This window comes from Astatotilapia calliptera, chromosome 7 (genome assembly GCF_900246225.1).
Source record: "Astatotilapia calliptera chromosome 7, fAstCal1.2, whole genome shotgun sequence".
NCBI classification, from domain to species: Eukaryota; Metazoa; Chordata; class Actinopteri; order Cichliformes; family Cichlidae; genus Astatotilapia; species Astatotilapia calliptera.
In genome coordinates, this window is record NC_039308.1 from 976,948 (window position 1) to 994,795 (window position 17,848).

The window sequence follows — 17,848 nt, forward strand, 5'->3', positions numbered from 1 at the left end:
AAATACAATAATAAAAAAACTCCAGTGTTCATTTTTGAGTGGTTTTTTTTGATATCTTTTGATATCTTTTGATATCTTGAATTGTTTAGAGGGTTTGGATTGAAACGGGTGCTCGGTTTTTACTCTGGGGTGTCCCGCGGTTTAAAGTGTTTCCTTTACTCCAAGTTTTACTTTTTTTTTCTTTGAAATATTATACACTAGTGGGGGTTTTGTTTTTTTCTTTCAACTTCTATTGCCTGTATCCTTAAAAGTAACCGCCGCACCGGGAGGTTCCAGTGTTGAAACCAAGCGCTACAGGTTGCTGCCTACGGAAGCCCGGGCGGTCAAACAGCGCAGAATTGCAGATGGCGGTCACAGAGAGGAAACGGGTGTTTTAGTGAGACCAACTCCTCAGACGGGTTGGACCGGATACTCTCGCAGGGCTGACCTGTGCCTGTACCATAAAAGCCACTTCAGACGTTTCAGCCTGAAGGTTTCAGCCTCAGGTGATCCTTCACGGACACCTGTTTAACCGGAACAGGTCTGGCTAGCCCCGCCCCTCCGGCGGCAGTGAGCCGTGCAGTAGCTGCTGTGGTAGCCTGGGTTAGCCCAGGTTAGCTGTGACCGTGTGATGATGTCGGAGAGCTGCGGGTTCCGATGGACCGTGGTGGTGCTGACGTGCCAGCATAAAGACAGCGTTTACGCGTTCCAGAGAGGTGAGGCGCATGCGCGCAGTACATGCTCTTTGAGCTTGAGTTACACCGAGCGGCCTGAGGGGGCGCTGGTGGACACTGATGAGGCCAGTTTATTAGGACTAATTTTAGAGATGTTGGACAAATGGAAGAAAGCAGTCTTACATATTTGTTTAATATGTGCATTGAAGGACATGTCCTGGTCAAAAATGACTCCAAGGTTCCTCACAGCGTTACTGGAGGCCAAGGTAATGCCATCCAGAGTAAGAATATGCTTAGAGGACTCTCCATTTACATGCACAAACTGGAGTCTATTAGATAGATATGATACAAACCACTGCAGCGCAGTACCTGTAATACCTACAGCATGTTCTAATCGCTCTAATAGGATATTATGGTCGACAGTATCGAACGCTGCACTGAGGTCTAGCAGGACAAGCACAGAGATGAGTCCACTGTCAGAGGCCATAAGAAGATCATTTGTAACCTTCACTAAAGCTGTTTCTGTGCTGTGATGAGCTCTGAAACCTGACTGAAACTCTTCAAATAAACCATTCCTCTGCAGATGATCTGTTAGCTGTTTGACAACTACTCTTTCAAGGATGTTTGATATAAAGGAAGGTTGGAGATTGGCCTATAATTAGCTAAGACTGCTGGGTCTAGAGATGCTTTTTGAGTAAAGGTTTAACTACAGCCAGCTTGAAGGCCTGTGGTACATAGCTGATTATTAGAGATAGGTTGATCATATTTAAGATCGAAGCATTAATTAATGGCAGGACTTCTTTGAGCAGTTTTGTAGGAATGGGGTCTAAAAGACACGTTGATGGTTTGGAGGAAGTAATTATTGAAGTTAACTCAGAAAGATCAATTAGAGAAAAAGAGTCTAACTTAACATCAATGGTACTAAGAGTAGCTGTAGATAATATTACATCTGTGGGATGATTACTGGTAATTTTTTCTCTAATGATAAAAATTTTATTTGTGAAGAAGTTCATGAAGTCATTACTAGTTAACATTAAAGGGATGGTTGGCTCAACAGAGCTCTGACTGTTTGTCAGCCTGGCTACAGAGCTGAAGAGAAACCTGGGGTTGTTCTTATTTCTTCAATCAGTGATGAATAGTAAGATGTTCTGGCTTTGCGGAGGGCTTTCTTATAAAGCAGCAAACTATTTCTCCAGGCTAAATGATGATCCTCTAGATTTGTGACACGCCATTTCCTCTCCAGCTTACGAGTCATCTGCTTTAGGCTACGTGTTTGAGAATTATACCACGGAGTCAGGTACTTCTGATTAGAGACCTTAGTTTTCACAGGAGCTACAGTATCCAGAGTCGTACGTAGGTAGGAGGTGAAATTATTAACAAGATAATCGACCTCTGTTGGAGCAGCGTTCAGGTAGCTGCTCTGCTCTGTGTTGGTACAGGGCATTGGAGATGATAACAGTGGGTGGATTATATTCTTAAACTTAGTTACAGCGCTTTCAGAAAGACATCTACTGTGATAAAGTCTACTCTCCACCGCTGTGTAATCAATTATTGTAAATGTAAATGTTATCAGGAAATGATCAGACAGGAGAGGGTTTTCAGGAAACACTGTTAAATGTTCAGTTTCTATGCCATATGTTAAAACAAGATCTAGAGTGTGATTAAAGTGGTGGGTGGGTTCTTTTACATTTTGAGAGAAACCAATTGAGTCTAATAACAGATTAAATGCCATGTTGAGGCTGTCATTTTTAGCATCTACATGGATGTTAAAATCACCCACAATAATTATTTTATCTGAGCTGAGAACTAAATCAGATATAAAGTCTGAGAAATCAGACAGAAACTCTGTGTAAGGCCCAGGTGGACGATAGATGATAACAAGTAAGACTGGTTTCTGAGTTTCACAGCTGGGGTGGACAATGTTAAGCATCAGGCTTTCAAATGAATTAAAAGTCTGTCTGGGTCTTTCATTAATTAATAGGCTGGTGTGAAAAATTGCTGCCACACCTCCCCCTCGGCCTGTGCTTCGAGGTTTCTGGTAGTTAGAATGACTCGGGGGTGTTGATTCATTTAAACTAACATAATCATCCTGCTGCAACCAGGTTTCTGTAAGGCAGAGTAAATCGATTTGTTGATCAATTATTAAGTCATGTACTAACAGAGACTTGGAGGAGAGAGACCTAATATTTAATAATCCACATTTCACTGTTTTACTCTTTGGTTCAGATGTGGATACTGTATTGTTCTTTCTTTGTAATTGTTTATGTTTAAGTTGTTTGTTGCTGGTTTTTAGTTTGTTTTTTGTCTGTTTGGGAGCTGACACAGTCTCTATGGAGATGGGTTTTTGGGGGGGTAGCAGGAGGAGAGAAGCTGCAGAGAGGCGTGTAAGACTGCAACTCTGCTTCCTGGTCCCAACTCTGGATAGTCATATTTTGGGGGGTTTAATAAATTTGTCCATAATTCTAGAAATGAGAGCTGCTCCATCTAAAGTGGGATGGATGCCGTCTCTCCTAACAAGACCAGGTTTCCTCCAGAAGGTTTGCCAATTATCTATGAAGCCCACATCGTTTCTGGGACACCACTCAGACAGCCAGCAATTTAAGGAGAACATGCGGCTAAACATGTCACTCCTGGTCTGATTGGGGAGGGGACCAGAGAAAACTACAGAGTCCGACATTGTTTTGGCAAAGTTGCACACCGATTCAATATTGATTTTAGTGACCTCCGATTGGCGTAACCAGGTGTCATTACTGCCGACGTGAATTATGATCTTACTGAATTTACGTTTACCCTTAGCCAGCAGTTTTAAATTTCCTTCAATCCGAATCAAAATCAGAAATACTTTATCCCGAAGGAAATGTCGCCTGCTCTGGCCCCTGTTAGTCAGTGCTGGTGGACACTGATAGTGTCTTGGGTGCCTTGAAAAGCGCTATATAAATCCATTATTATTATTATTATTATTATTATTATTATTATTATTATGTCGCTGATCATTTATTGCCATACATAAAATGTCATTTTTTGCCTGTTGCCAAATATCCTAAAATTAGCTTGGTCATAGTTCAACGATAGTGTATTGATCTCAGTCAGCTGATCTAAACCTTTGCTGTTGCGTCTGAGCTGTGTTGGATAAATCTGAGCTGCAGTAGAGCCACTGAGGTGCAGCTGTTTGCTCTAAAATCATGCAACACCCACTCAGTTTATAGACTCCTTCTAAAGAGGTTTCTTTTGGAAATGTTCCTGCTTGCAGTGAGAGTTTGGTGTTGTTATGATCTCACTTCTACTTTTGTGTGTCCATCAGAGCTGGAGCTGAGGCAGCAGCGGGGTGTCCTCTCTGCGGGTGCGTTGGTTTTGACCGTCAGGGACCGCCAGGAGCCGCTGGGCAGCGGCGGGGCAACGCTGAACGCTCTGCTGGTGGCCGCGGAGCACCTGAGCAGCAGAGCCGGGCACACAGTGAGTCCTCAGCCGCTCTCCTTCACCTGATCCTTAGTGACCATGACCCTGCAAAAACCAGAGAACCCAAAGATGTGCCCGTTGTTTTGATCTAGAAAGCACATGATCTCCTCGGATCGTTTCTCTCTGCGTGATTCTCGGTTTAGAATAATCCTCCTTCGTCTTAGCTGTGTCTCAGTCTGAAACATGCTGCTTTAGCTCCTCCCACTGCAACAGGAGACAAACTGTCACACGTCCTTTATGCGATCACCTGTTTTTCTCTCAGGTGGTGACTGCCGACGTCCTGGATGACGCTTACATCCTCATCCTCCACACGGTGAGTCACACAGCAGCGCCTCTCTGATGTTTTTGTGCCGCGGCTGATTTTTCCGATCGGTCCTCAGGGTCGGGACTTTCCCTGGAGCTCCTGCAGCCGAGCGTTCTGCTGGCTTCCCGAAGAGAAGCCCGATCAGAATTTCCAGGCTCCAGTCTGCTGTCTGGATCTGCTGCTGGACCGCCTCAGCAACCAGGTGAGCTTCCACACCGTCCCCAGAAAGACCCTTTAAACGTGGGATGCTGCAGGGTTGAGTGTCGGGGCCACTTCAGTTTGCCTTGAATCGCTGAACACTGTTGTGTTTTCGTTCAGATCTGTCCCAGTTCTCCTCCCGGTGTTTGGGTCTGCAGCACCGACATGATCCTCGCCGTCCCTCCTGACTTTGGTAAGTGTGCCACACACAGTACTCTCAGTGCACACATACAGTACTACTGCATGCTGGTAGAGCACAGTGAGAGGGTCGAAGCCCCGGTGATCCTGGAAACGTCATGAATTTAATCGAACCATCCCCCTCCTCCTCGTCACGCTTTCGTGTTGGTCAGGTTTGTCCTGGGACGGATTCTCAGGTGTTCGGGTTTTGGCGTTACCTGGTGACGTCACCTATGCAGCCAATCATGGGGTCTACCTGTCCGACTCACAGGTGCTCACTTAGTTCATTCACACCTTTTTTCCATGTGCTCTCCTCTTTTCTCTTTTGAATATTTAAATGTTGTTTTCCGTCAGGGACGAGTCAGAGACGTCATCTATCGAGGCACCAAAGAGCAGATCCAGCGCGCTGCAATGCCTGATGGGAAAGTGCCACTGGTGCGTCTTCTAGCTCAAATCAAACACACCTTTTAATTCTCCAGGAGAAGCCATTTAGGCTCAAACTGAAACACATCACAAAGTCACTGACAGATTCTCCACGGCCGAATACTTTAAGACTGATCATTTTATACTTTTAATCATTTTAATATAATTGTGATTTTTTTTTAATGTCATTTTGAGCCTTTGTGTTTAATAATCACTCTGCACATGTTGGTTTATGCTCATGGTGAGGTGTGTGTCTGCAGGTGTCGGGTCCGGTCTTCTTCAGCAGGTCCGTGTCCGAGAAGTTACTGCAGACTCACGTCACGCCGCCTCTGGACGGCTGCACTTACCTGGGGCTGGACTCTGGAGCTCCGCCCCTCCAGGTACGTGTATTTGTCATCCAGGGAAGTTAGTCTGGAAGAGAACTAAGACTTGGAGATGTCATGATGAAGGATGAGAGTTTCAAGTGGAAAAAAAAGATAAATACGAGAAAGTTGCTGAAGTTGTGTAATGGAAAGAAAAAATGTTTTTTGGATTAAAATAAATTAAATATATGAAATTAAACACCAAATATATGATACATGAAACTATGAAAGTCCATAACCCGAGCATTGATGTGATCTACAAAAAATAGATCAAAATATTATATATGATATTATATGTGTGTAAAAATGAAGTGAAATGATTTGTAATTAAAAATAAAAAGTCAAAACAATCCTTTCACTAAATCGAGAAATATGAGTTTTAACAAAACAACTAAAGTTTGAGTTACGATGCTGATTTTATAAAGTGTGTGACTGTGAGTCCCGCCCACAGGACTAACATGACCTCTGACCTGTACTCGTTTACCCGAGATCATAATCCCGGTTTGAAACATCGACACTGAGCGGCGTGAATCACCGTGGAGACGATGTTGGGCTTTTTGTAACGACTTTTGTTTGTCGGGCGAGTCGCAGTCATCGTCATGGCTACTAGACATCTAACCGTAGAAAGTTCAGATCCATCACGCGTGACGATGAGGCCCTCACACGACGAGATGTGCTGCGTTCAAGGCGCTACAGAGTTACCTGCTCCGACAGATGGCCGGCTGTAATTTAACGTCCTGTCGTCCATATTTAAAAGCAGCAGCACGAGCTGGAGCGATAAAGATTCCCGAGTTGTTTCCTGGTGGATGCTGATGTGACTCCTCGCTGTGGTTCCTCCTCAGGTGTCTCTCTTCCTGGACGTGTTAAAGTGTCTCTGCTCGGATCTGACTCGGGATCAGTTTGTGAGCGAGGAGCGAGCCGGCTGCAGTTCAGCGGTCGGGCCGCAGGGGGCGGTGGTGAGGAGCGGCAGGGCAGAGCTGTGGAGGATCCTGAGAGGAGCTCCGCTGAGTCTGGGTCAGTTTCTCCACCTCCTCCGTTCGCTCTTTCTTTATGCCGCCGTTGCCTGCTGACATGTCCTCGTTTCACAGTGTACGTCCCCGGCGGTCGCTACGACTACCTGACTCTGTCTGGGAAGGCGCACGTCGACCGACTGAGCCGCGATTGGACGGGGAGAAACACTCTCTCGCATATCCAGGTGATTGTTCCTGCCTCCATCCTTTATGTACAGTTTATGAATAATTGTGTAATTGGTGCTTGTTTTTGTGGGCATGTGAGAAACTAAGCGCTTCCCCGACTCCAGCTTCCCCATGTTGTCAAAATGAAATAAATACATCAGAAAATGACAAGTGAATTCATTCAAACTGGAAATACATGTTAAACACATTAAAATATTTTTATATGTTAATTCCTTAAATGTGTCGTTAATTAATTAAACTACATTACGAAGTTTTGTAAAAACATGTACCGTAATTGTCGGGCTATAAGCCGCTACTTTTTGCACAAGCTTTGAACCCTGCGGCTTTTAGTCAGGTGCGGCTTTTCTATGGATTGTCCGTGATTTTTGTCATATCGTAAGACGATTTTTGTTTGTTCCGCTGTTGTACGGCACTAGGTTGCCTGGCGGAAGGATCGGGGTTCAAGAGTGGTATGTTGGTCACATGTCCATCCGCCAGGCAACATAGTGCCGTACAAGTAGCGCGAAAAACAAACTTCAAAGTAGCGCTACGCGTTCAGCGGGAGTCGTGGATGACCAGCGGCGATAAACTTGCGAAAAGCAAGTTATGCTCAACACCACCGGTGGATTCTGACAGCGTGGAAAAGTGTGAAAACATCCACGATCACCAACGGATTTCGAAGGGCTGGACTGCTGCATGATGGAGAGGAGGACACCGCCACGGCCCTTCTGAGGGTGTTCGACTCTGACAACGAGGATTTGTTTGGTTTTGAAAGTGACAACGAAGGAAAGAAGCTGAGAGTGGATGACGAAGCCATCCTGAGCCTGTTCGTATCCGACACTGGAGGAGAGGACTTTGGTGGTTTTAGTGCGCAGGAAGATGGTGAATGACTGACTTTTCTTCTTGTTAAAGCCGTGTCACTGCACCTGAGCCTAAAAGGTAGTCTGAATCTATTTTTCTGGTGTGCTGTAGGCTACTGTTATGTACTACATTTGCAAATATGTACCCATAACTTTTTTTTCAAAATATTAATAAAAGGGGTGTGTCTCCAAACAGCCATCTCTTTCCTGACAATTCGCTTTGTGCACACTCTCTTACATATGATAAGTCAACATTGAAACACCTGCGGCTTTTGGTCAGGTGCTGCTAATGTATGTACAAAACAGGATTTTCCCCTGATTTTAGCTTGTGCGGCTAATATTCAGGTGCGCTTTGTAGTCCGGGAAATACGGTAGTTGTTTTACAGTTTGATGAATTATGTCACGTTCTCTGTCCTGCACTGTGTCTCGAGCGTCTTTCAAAGCTTTTCTTTTAATGTTTTTATTTAAAGGGACAGTACATATGCACCTGTGACTTAATTTGAAATGCATTCTGGGATACCCGGTGTCCAAGGACTTCCCAGCAGAGGCTCTGCCACTCCATCAGGATATTATCTAGGATCTCTCTGAACTGCAAAATAATAATAAGTTTTCAAAATAAAACGACTTCATATTTTGAATTGTTTATTCTCTCGACCCTCCATACGTGATGTGGGATGATTTCTGACTGAAGGACGACAGCTTACTTCCACAGATTTGATCATCAGCGGAAAATTCACGGAGGGTTCATTTAGTGAGACAAATGTCACGCAAGCTCAGCGATGACTGCAGTTCATGTTGTGGCCACCAGAGGTCAGGCCTCCATTATTGATCAATCAACAAGCGTTTAACTCTGCTCCACTTCCTGTTTCATCAGAACGAGGACGTGTTGAGCGAAGGAGGTCGGGTGATCAATAGCGTTTTGGAGGGAGCCGTTTCCGTGGCTGCAGGAGCAGTGGTGCAACACTGCCACCTACAGGTGGGGAGGAGTTTCAGACCCAGACTGTATTCTGACTGCACTCTCCTGAGAGCAGAGTCTAGTATTTCCACACTGCATGTTTCTCCAGACATGATGTTAGATCAGAAGCAGGAAGTCAGTGTTTTTATGGAGACAACGTGTCAACATTTCCACCGTCTGACCGTCAGGGTCCTCTGGACGTCCCAACAGGCTGTCTGCTGTCAGGTCTCGAGCTGTCGACCTCACCAAGTCTCCGGCTCCTGCCTCTCAGCAGTGACATCATCATCCAGGGACATCGGATTGAGCTGGGGGAGCTGCAGCTGTACGTCTACACGGTGATGGGAGCGCACGACGACCTGGAGGTAAAACACAGGAGATCTTTATATTCTCATGGGCCGCCGCCTCCTCAGGGCATATGTGGCGTTCCAGTGTTATCTGATGTCTCCTCCTCTTCCTCAGATCTCCTCTGACGACAGCAACGCTTCCTTCCTCAACCAGACGTGGAACAACTTCTACAGCAGGACGGGAACACAGTAAGACTCAGCACCTCTCACCCACAGCCGGTCCCTTAAACGGCTGCCCCCCCCCCCCGAGCCGTTCTTTATCTTAAAATGTGGGGGCGATCGTGGCTCAAGAGTTGGGAATTCGTCTTTTAATCGGAAGGTTGCCGGTTCGAACCCCGGCTTGGACAGTCTCGGCCGTTGTGTCCTTGGGCAAGACACTTCCCCCCGCTGCCTACTGGTGGCGCCAGTGTCCGGCAGCCTCGCCTCTGTCAGTTACAATGTAGCTGCCATCACCATCATTTACATTTTATGTAAATGAAACTGAATTTAAGTGAAATAAAAAGTTCTCCTGAATATGAAGAACTTCACAATAAAAGCCTCATTAAAAAATTCATAATTTATGCCTGTTCAACGCTGGAAATTAATTGGAAATACATACAGGAAATGCTGAGATTTATAAAATAAAATAAAAAGAATTAAAAAATACAAAAATATGATTGATTAGTCTAATCAAGAAAGAACTACAACTGTGGAGGTAAAAGAATTCCCACCTGACCAGATGTGCTTCATCTTTCCCTCCTCCTCCTCCCAACACTCACGTCGTGTCCTCGGCTGCACAGCTTCAGGTTTTAGTTCAGAAACAGTTAAACTTCCATCTGTTTGATGTAGTTTGAGCTGAGACTTCTGGATGGAAAACTTTTGTTTTTATGTCAGTATGTTAGTCATATTAATGACATCGTTGACCTCCTGACCTCCACAAATGTCACATGTGTGTGGTTGTGTCTCTGTGCGTGTCCTCAGGTCGGAGGAGCTGTGGGTTCGAGGAGAACGGCGCTCCCTCCTGGAAGCTCGCCTCTTCCCAGTCCTCCACCCCAGAGGAGGTGCTGTGGGTCTAGAGGGAGGCGTGGCCTGGCTGCTGGGGGGGGGGCGGCTGCCTGGGAGGGTGGAGGGAGGCGTGGAGGCTTTCTTTGAAGGAGGTGCTGTTGCTCACCCACCAGGAGACGGAGCTACAGCGAAGGGAGGAGCTGCTGTTCCTGGTGGGAAGGCGGCGTGTGGCCGACGCCCTGAGGGGGCGCTCGGACGTCTGCCTGCTGCCTTGCGTCAGGGCCGCTGTGCTGGGAGGCCAGCAGGGGGCGCTGCTGGAAGCTCTGGACAGCAGTGAGTGTCCGCTCCTCTATGATGGGCCCATAGAAACAGCCAGTTTTGGCTCCTCCTTCTGTGTATCAAATAAGTTTTCTGATTGGCCAGTTTCAGGAAACTTGCTGAGGTTCCTTTGGTAATTCTAGTTTGTTTTCAGTCGCTGCAGGGAGCAATGAGCAGGGGGTGGAGCTCGGAGCAGATCTGGGCGTGGCTGCCCGCTGTCTCTCCTGCATCGCGGACGTGTTGGTGTGCATGGCCAGCGGGCGGGGAGGTCTGAGGAGCGGGCCAGCGGCTAATGAAGCCTGGAGCTCCGCCTACGCCATGTTGGAGGAGGGTGACCTGAGGGGCGGAGTCCACGCACTCACCGTGCAGCGGCAGCACTGGCTCAGCAGGTGGGCGCTGCACTGTTTGTGTCACATGGTCTGGCTGATATAGCGATGGTAAACGCCTTGGGTGTTGCTGCCTCCTACAGGCCTGATCTGCTGGTGCGGGCGGCGCGGCACTACGAAGGCGCCGGACAGGTGCTGTTACGGAAGGCTGTGATGTCATCTCAAAGATTCATCTCCATTGGACAGGGCAAAGTCCAGCCCCTTGGACAGTGGCAGGAAGTGGAGTGTCCAGCTAGGCTGGATTTAGCAGGTCATTGGATAAAGGTTCATGGTGCATTCAGGGGCAGTTGGTCCTTTAGACGCTGACCCTGTGTCTGTGTTTCAGGCGGCTGGAGTGACACTCCACCAATCGCATTCGAGCACGGGGGCTCCGTCACAAACGTTGCGGTGAAGGTCGACGGGAAGCGTCCTATTGGTGCTAGAGCACGTCGCATCTCTGAGCCCCGCCTCCTGCTGGTCAGCTACACTGGAGGGCGGAGCAGTGGGATTTCCACGGAGACGGCGTGCGACAGCCTGGATGACCTGAAGGATTACAGTCAGCCTCACGCTCCCGGTACATCGTTTACCGGCTAAACTGGGACAACAGGAAGGAAGTGGGAAGCTGACTGTGTGTGTCTGTGTGTTACAGGAGCGCTGCTGAAGGCGGTGTGTGTCTGTAGTGGGCTGGTGTCCCTGACCTCCCAGCATCCTCTGGGGCATCAGCTGATGGAGCGGTGGGGAGGAGGGGTGGAGCTCCACAGCTGGTCGGAGCTGCCGACGGGATCGGGATTGGGTGAGAAACAGGAAACAGAGCTTGTAGGTGATGGAGGAGTTCAGCACTTTGATTGGTCCTCTTTCTGCAGGTACCAGCAGCATCCTGGCGGGGGCGCTGTTGGCCGCGGTGTACAGGTGTACCAGGCGAACCTATGACACGGACTCCCTGATCCACGCCGTTTTGTACCTGGAGCAGATTCTTACCACAGGTTTGTCACGCCCTTCATCACTAAACACCTTCTCCTGCTCCTTCTCATCTTCCTCCTCCTCCTCCTGCAGGTGGAGGCTGGCAAGATCAGGTGGGGGGTCTGGTAGGCGGAGTAAAGGTGGGTCGATCCAGAGCATCCCTCCCCCTGCAGGTGCAGGTGGAGCGTCTCAGTCTTCCTGAGGAGTTCTCGCTTGCTCTGGAGCAGCACCTCCTACTGGTCTACACCGGGAAGACCCGGCTGGCCCGAAATCTGCTGCAGGTGGGTACTTTCAGGATCAACCAATGAGACGCTCTCTGTGTACGAGCACGCTCCTTAATTCTGCTGCTTAAAAAACACTGGCAGCACCACGACGTGCGGCTCCTCAGGAGTTTTAAAGACAGGTTAGGAGCACTCCTCCCCCTCCTCACCCACTGACGGGGGAGAGAGGGGGAAGGAGCCTGCTTCCTGAAGTCCAGCCGTAGGATGGTTAAGCTCACATCTGTCCTCCACCCTCCTGTAATCATCCTGCTGCATGTACCTGGAGGCTGGAAATCACCTGTGCTGCTCAGACTGCGGTCCACCTGTCGGGTTGTCTGGCTGCACGTCTTTGTTCCCAGGACTGATCAGACATCACAATAATGACGATGATGATGATGATGGTGGTGGTGGCATCCTCCACACTGATACAGGGCTGGTAGACGAACTGCAGCAGCTTCAGATGGCGGGTTGAGGTTTCCTGTCTCCAGAATCTCTGAAGGCGGAGCCATCAGGGGCAGCAGCTTGGCCTGGCCGGAGTCTGCACATCTCTCTCCTGAGGGGGATGGAGCTGCAGGCGAGGGTGGAGGTGGAGCTGTTGGAGTGGGCTCTCCTTTCTTTCCTGTCTGCTCCACTCTCAGCTCCTCTTTCATCTTAAAAAGTTAAAAACAAAAGTCGATTCATGAAGTCAAAGAGGAGAAAAGTGAAACTCGTCAAGGTAAAAACAAGCAGAGCGAATGTGACAAGACTCCGAGTAACAGAGAGCCGTCAGGGTTGGAATAAAGCTGCTGAGATGAAGCTGGTGATGATGATGTGTGTCCTGCATGCAGGATGTGGTCCGCAGCTGGTACAGCCGCCTGCCGTCGATGGTGCAGAACGCCCAGCAGCTGGTGTGTAATTCAGAGGAGTGCGCTCGGGCCTGCGTGGACGGTGAGACGCTTCAGTGGGACATTTCCTACATTTCCCAGAATGCAGTGTGCCCAACGTCAGTGTGTTTCAGAAAGGCTAAATGACCACTTCCCCTACAGGTTCTCTGTCCAGGCTGGGGGAGTGTCTGGACCGCTCATGGCAGCAGAAGAAGCTGATGGCCCCGGGCTGCGAGCCAGCGTCAGTGCGCGCTATGATGGAGGCCCTGAGGCCGCTGGTCCTGGGCCAGAGTCTGGCCGGGGCCGGTGGCGGCGGCTTCCTTTATTTGCTGACTCGAGAGCCCCGACAGCGGGAGGCGGTGCTGCAGGTCCTCAACAACATGCCGGTAAGAATTGGTCAGGGTCAGAGGTCAAATTTATTCTATTCTATGAATAGAACAAACATAAATACAAGACCTGAGTCGGTGATACGCTGTACGTTCATGTAATACCACTTTGAACCACAGGGCGGAGCAGCGAGTCCAAAGTGTCTACGTTTGATGTCGTTCAGCTTTAATAAACCCACACATTCACAGGTTCTCTTTACAGGAGACAGTACAGTTTGTTCAGCAAAGCTTTTACAACAGCAGTTGACCTTTGACCTTTAGTCAGGAAAGATGACTTCACAACCCACTGGGGCCTCAAATAAACCCTGTCATTAGTTTTAAAGCTTAACTCAGGTTTAAAATCTTTAGTTCAAAACATGTCAGAGCTGCTCCTGTAAAACAAAGTTTATAATGAGCTCAGTGTGGACTGATCTAGACAGTTTATTTTCTACTCTTGACTCTGGATGATGTCACTGAGAGGCGTCTGATCAGAAGAAGCAAGCTTAAAAAAAAAAAAAAAAAAAAAAGCCTAAGGTGGGAGGAGCTAAATTGTCTTGTTTTCTACGGGGCTGGCGTGTGATACAGGGGGATTATTCTGAACTGTGGATCATGCTAAGCTGCTCTGGCGGAGCAGAGTAATTCCTGACCATCTGTCCTGTGTTGATGGTTTCTGGTGTGTTTCAGGGTCTGGGAGACTTCAGCATCCACTCTGTGGAGCTGGACATGGACGGACTCACAGTCCTTGCACCGTTAACCTGAGAACGCTCATTGTTCCTCGGCTTCAATCATGAACAGTGATGAAGAGGAGACAAAGAAGAGCTGTGTTCAAAGTTTGTGTTCTGGTTTTGTAGGAATCTGATTTTATTAATCAAACTGATTAATCAGGAGCATTGATCTGTATCTTGGCAGAATAAATAAAAGTTCAGTTTTGGACTGTTTGAGTCCGTGTCCTCATCCAAAGACGGCCATATTTGTTCTTCAGTTTGTTTTCAGTCAAGTTTTATTAGTAAAAAAGACAAAATCCAGATGATCTCAAACAGACATTCTGTAGGTAAAAAACATTGAACTATACAACGTGAATTGAGCAGAATTTATATACAGATGTACATCAGCAGTCGGACTGATCCAGGCTTCAGTCGTCGTCCTCATCCTCAGCGGGCAGCGGCCGGGCTCTGCGGACAAAAACCAAACTGATCAACATCAGCGTCAAACTTCCCACAGGGCGCTGGAACACAAACGCCACGTCCCGAATAAGTAAAATCTGTCATTCAGTCGAGCGGCGTCAGCGGCGAGTTTGAGGCCTCTCCTCAGATTTTAGCATCATCCATGCAGCAATCAGTTACTCACCCATGTTTGAACCAAACAGCTTTCTCACTTTTGATCGATTTAAAACTATTTAATATCAGTTTTTAACTTTTAATGACTTTCAAGACCTACAAGGAGCTGCAGATCAGTCCAGACAGGTGAGTCTGAAGCTATAAAAGCAACGATTTGAGAAAAAGAAATAATCAGATTATCGTCAGCTGCTGTATTTGAGGTGTTTTTGGGACAAAAATCAGCTGAGAAGCATGGCTACAGTGTTCCTAATAAACTGGACATTGAGTTTCCTGGTACCACTTGATGCCGTTTGCTTTAATTCAATGACCATGAGGGAATATAATTTTTAAAACAAACCTGCAGAGTTAAAATGCTTTCATTTTTCAAAATAAAAGCACTCCATCTCTGCGTTTTTACATTTGATAGCTGCAGACTCTGCTGAAGGTTTCCGGTGAACCCTCAGAAACCGGCCTCTGATGGGTGACTGAACAGAGAGGTTCCTGATCCATAAGTGACCATATAAAGCTTCATGCCGATCCAAACTCTGGATCACGCTCTTTGGGTACGGTAAAGCATCAGCTCCCGTTGACACCGGCCTCCGTTTCATACAGCATTCATTCAAATGTTGCATCTCACGCAGCACGCAGCTGGTGTTTTAGCGAATCAAACTAGCCTGGCCCACGTATCACAGCAGCAGGTACAGCTCCACACTGAAATAATCTGAGGTGAAACTAATGGCTCATCACACAGCAGCAAACCTCGGCTGAGCTTCAGCTCTCATTTTGTGTGTGTTTTAAAAGGAGTTTGGGACACAAGTTCCCTGAAGAGGTTTCAAATAAAGCACAACACATACTTCCTGTTGGCTTTTGACATCCCGCTGCCTCCGGCCTCTTCATCATCCTCCACCTCCTGGGGCCGCCTGTTCTCCTTCTCCATCTTCCTGGGGGGACCGCCAAAAAAGTCCCCGATGCCCTTCTGCCAGGTCGGGGTGGGACGAGGACACACGGGGTTCCCACCAGTGTATTTGTTCTTTGCTGCAAGTTACAACAATTACAGCAGCCTCAGTACGTGAAGTGTGTGTGTGTGTGTGTGTGTGTGTGTGTGTGTGTGTGGTGAAACTAGGACTGACCAGGTGTGGGGGACTGGCTGCTGGAGGCAGCGTTGGATGAACTGGCACCCAGAGACTTCCGGGGGGCAGAAGCTGCAACAGCTGCAAATGAAATGCATGAAACCAGCTGATTATGAAGGATCCAGTAAGAAACCAGTAGAAGTTCACCGAGGACCAAAGCTGAGCCAAATGAACGTAAAGAGAGTAAAGTCTCATTTGCAGAATGTTAAATCAAAGTTCAAAGAACGCTTGTTAAAAACCTAAAATAGCTGCAGAGTGAATGAGAGCAGTTCACTGCCATTTAAACTGGGTCTTTAAGGAAGCAGAGCAGGTCTAAATTTTAATTCTTATCCGTTGGGTGTTGGAAGAAATGTAAGCCAAATTCACCAGAAGGTCCCAGAACTTAATAAACATGCATGCATTATGGACGGTAACACGCGTGGCATCTATGGTAAAGAGAGACGCCTTAATTATTTAATATGCGAATGGACTTTTGTGAGGCGTGCGCACAAAGACGCACCGCGGCGCTCAAAACTGGCGCCAGTTTGCAGTAAACGTCGTACAAACTTTGGGAAAGGGTCATTAAAGATGACACCTCGTGAGATGAATGAGAACATTAAGCTAGAACCTTTGACTCCGATGATAAAAAGACAATTAAATGTTTTAATTTAAATATCTTCGCCTCTCCCGGAGAACCCGAGAGGGCAGCAGACCAGCCTCCGTGTTGGCGGGAGGCTGATTTTAGGAAGCCGTGCGGTGGATTTACACACAAACTTCATCTGACAGTCTTCTTTCAATTATTTTAGTGTAAAAAATAAATATAATACGTTAACTACTCTTCTTCGAGACTACATTTGTATGATTTTACCAGCTTTGGCTCAGCGCCGCCTGCCAGCCAGACTACCTTACAAAACAGACGTGTTCTTGTACAAACAAGCTTTAAAGACCTAAATTCTGATTGAATGCCTTTAACTTGTTGCCGTACCTTTTCTGTATGATCCGGGCACACTATCGGCTTTTGTCCTCACCATGTTGGCAGCGGGTTTTACAGTAAGCCGACACTCCTACCTGAAATCCGCGGACCGCAGTGAACCGAGCACCGTCCCGCCTCGGTTTAAAACCAACAGGCGGATGGGGCGGGAGACTTCTTCTTCTCTTGCTTCTATAGTGGTAGACTCCACGAATAGCTGGAATACAAGTTTGCCCCTCATAGGTGAATGTGTGTAACTGCAGCTCCCACCATTTTATTCTTCCACTGTATGGATGATTGTTTAAGCCACTGGCAGAAAAATAACGAAACAGAACATTTTCTTGGTAATCAGAAGTTTGAGTTATCAGGCTATTATCACAAAACTTCAAATTATGTATCTTCAAATTGCACCTTACTAACTCAAACTTCTGAGGAACTAGTGTTAACAACTTGACATTTTGAATGAAGTGAAAACTTGAACCTGAAATTTTATGAATGGCAATTTTTTTTAGTGGCGGAAACTTTGACATCAACATTGTTAAGACGAGTAGTAAATACTGCAATAAAAAATACTGTCGAAATTTCTGAAATACACTATAGTATGTTTAGTTTTTGTTCTGCTGTATTTATTTATTTTTCACTTCAATTAGTTGTTTTTTGGTCATATTGTATTTTTTATATAAATGAATGTTTTTTATAGGTTGTGTTTACACAATAAATTATAATGATTTTAGTAAATAAATTACAATGAAATACGTTAAAGATTTCATGATAGTAATACAATTATGGGGTATAATACTGCCGAAACGTCTTGAATACACTATTGTTTTTTCTTTGCTGAATTTGAAATATTTTGCATATGAAGCCAGTTTATCAAATTACATTTGTCGTTTGTTTTACTTTAATAATTTATTTTAGTATATAATTTTTTACTAATATTTTATCTTCATTTTTACTGTATTCCATTCAAATTTTTCTGTTTTTTCTGCTTTTTTTTTAAATTCAATTTAAAATTTCTATATATCTTTAAAAAAAAAAAGTCAAGCTCCTTTTTGTGTATTTTTTTTTTTTTACATTTTCTATGGTTTGATCATATTGAATTTTATTTGAGCGATTTTTTTATTGGCCTTTTATAAACAATAAATTATACAATATATACAATAAAAATACAATAAACTATAAGGGTATCAGTAATTAAGATAATTTCAAAACACTTTAAGAATTTCATACTAATACTATAATTATGCGGTAGAAACTTATATTTACTAGTGATGTGTCGTTGGCGAACGAAACGGCTCTTAGAGCCCGATCTTTGAAGTGAACGACGTGAGCCGTGGGTTTTTTTTCATTATCTCACCCTCTCTCTCGCACTTTTTCCCGCTTCACTCCGCACGCGAGCCTTGTGCTTGCGCTGAGGGGAGGGGTGGTAGT

At 46.3% G+C, this 17,848-nt stretch overlaps 2 protein-coding genes across 2 annotated transcripts; one reads left to right on the forward strand and one right to left on the reverse strand.

Moving 5' to 3' along the window:
• Window positions 1-29: 29 nt before the first annotated feature.
• Window positions 30-13,955, forward strand: fcsk (fucose kinase). The gene is given in 24 exon segments (XM_026172358.1): window positions 30-695; window positions 3,955-4,106; window positions 4,372-4,422; window positions 4,490-4,615; window positions 4,732-4,804; window positions 4,962-5,059; window positions 5,143-5,223; window positions 5,472-5,591; window positions 6,416-6,587; window positions 6,662-6,768; window positions 8,483-8,584; window positions 8,752-8,925; window positions 9,023-9,096; window positions 9,868-9,985; window positions 9,987-10,224; window positions 10,364-10,598; window positions 10,679-10,845; window positions 10,921-11,148; window positions 11,224-11,367; window positions 11,438-11,557; window positions 11,628-11,815; window positions 12,622-12,721; window positions 12,820-13,043; window positions 13,707-13,955. Coding segments are annotated over 24 exon segments (3,252 nt in total). The 5' UTR covers window positions 30-610; the 3' UTR covers window positions 13,782-13,955.
• A 49-nt stretch (window positions 13,956-14,004) lies between these two features.
• On the reverse strand, window positions 14,005-16,603 carry pclaf (PCNA clamp associated factor). Its single transcript, XM_026172366.1, has 4 exons — window positions 16,433-16,603; window positions 15,469-15,549; window positions 15,193-15,373; window positions 14,005-14,194 (listed from the first exon to the last, which is right to left on the reverse strand). The coding sequence occupies exons 1-4, from the start codon at window positions 16,476-16,478 to the stop codon at window positions 14,155-14,157; spliced, it is 348 nt and encodes a 115-aa protein (XP_026028151.1). The 5' UTR covers window positions 16,479-16,603; the 3' UTR covers window positions 14,005-14,154.
• Between the last annotated feature and the right edge of the window lie 1,245 nt (window positions 16,604-17,848).

What these genes read in the sequence shown, in the direction of transcription:
- pclaf (XM_026172366.1), bottom strand. Translation starts at nt 16,478, where the DNA reads ATGGTGAGGACAAAAGCCGATAGTGTGCCCGGATCATACAGAAAAG. An exon ending in CAGCCAGTCCCCCACACCTG is followed by an intron (nt 15,374 to 15,468) that starts GTCAGTCCTAGT and finishes TGTAACTTGCAG; the next exon opens with CAAAGAACAAATACACTGGT. An exon ending in ATGTCAAAAGCCAACAGGAA is followed by an intron (nt 14,195 to 15,192) that starts GTATGTGTTGTG and finishes TTTTGTCCGCAG; the next exon opens with AGCCCGGCCGCTGCCCGCTG.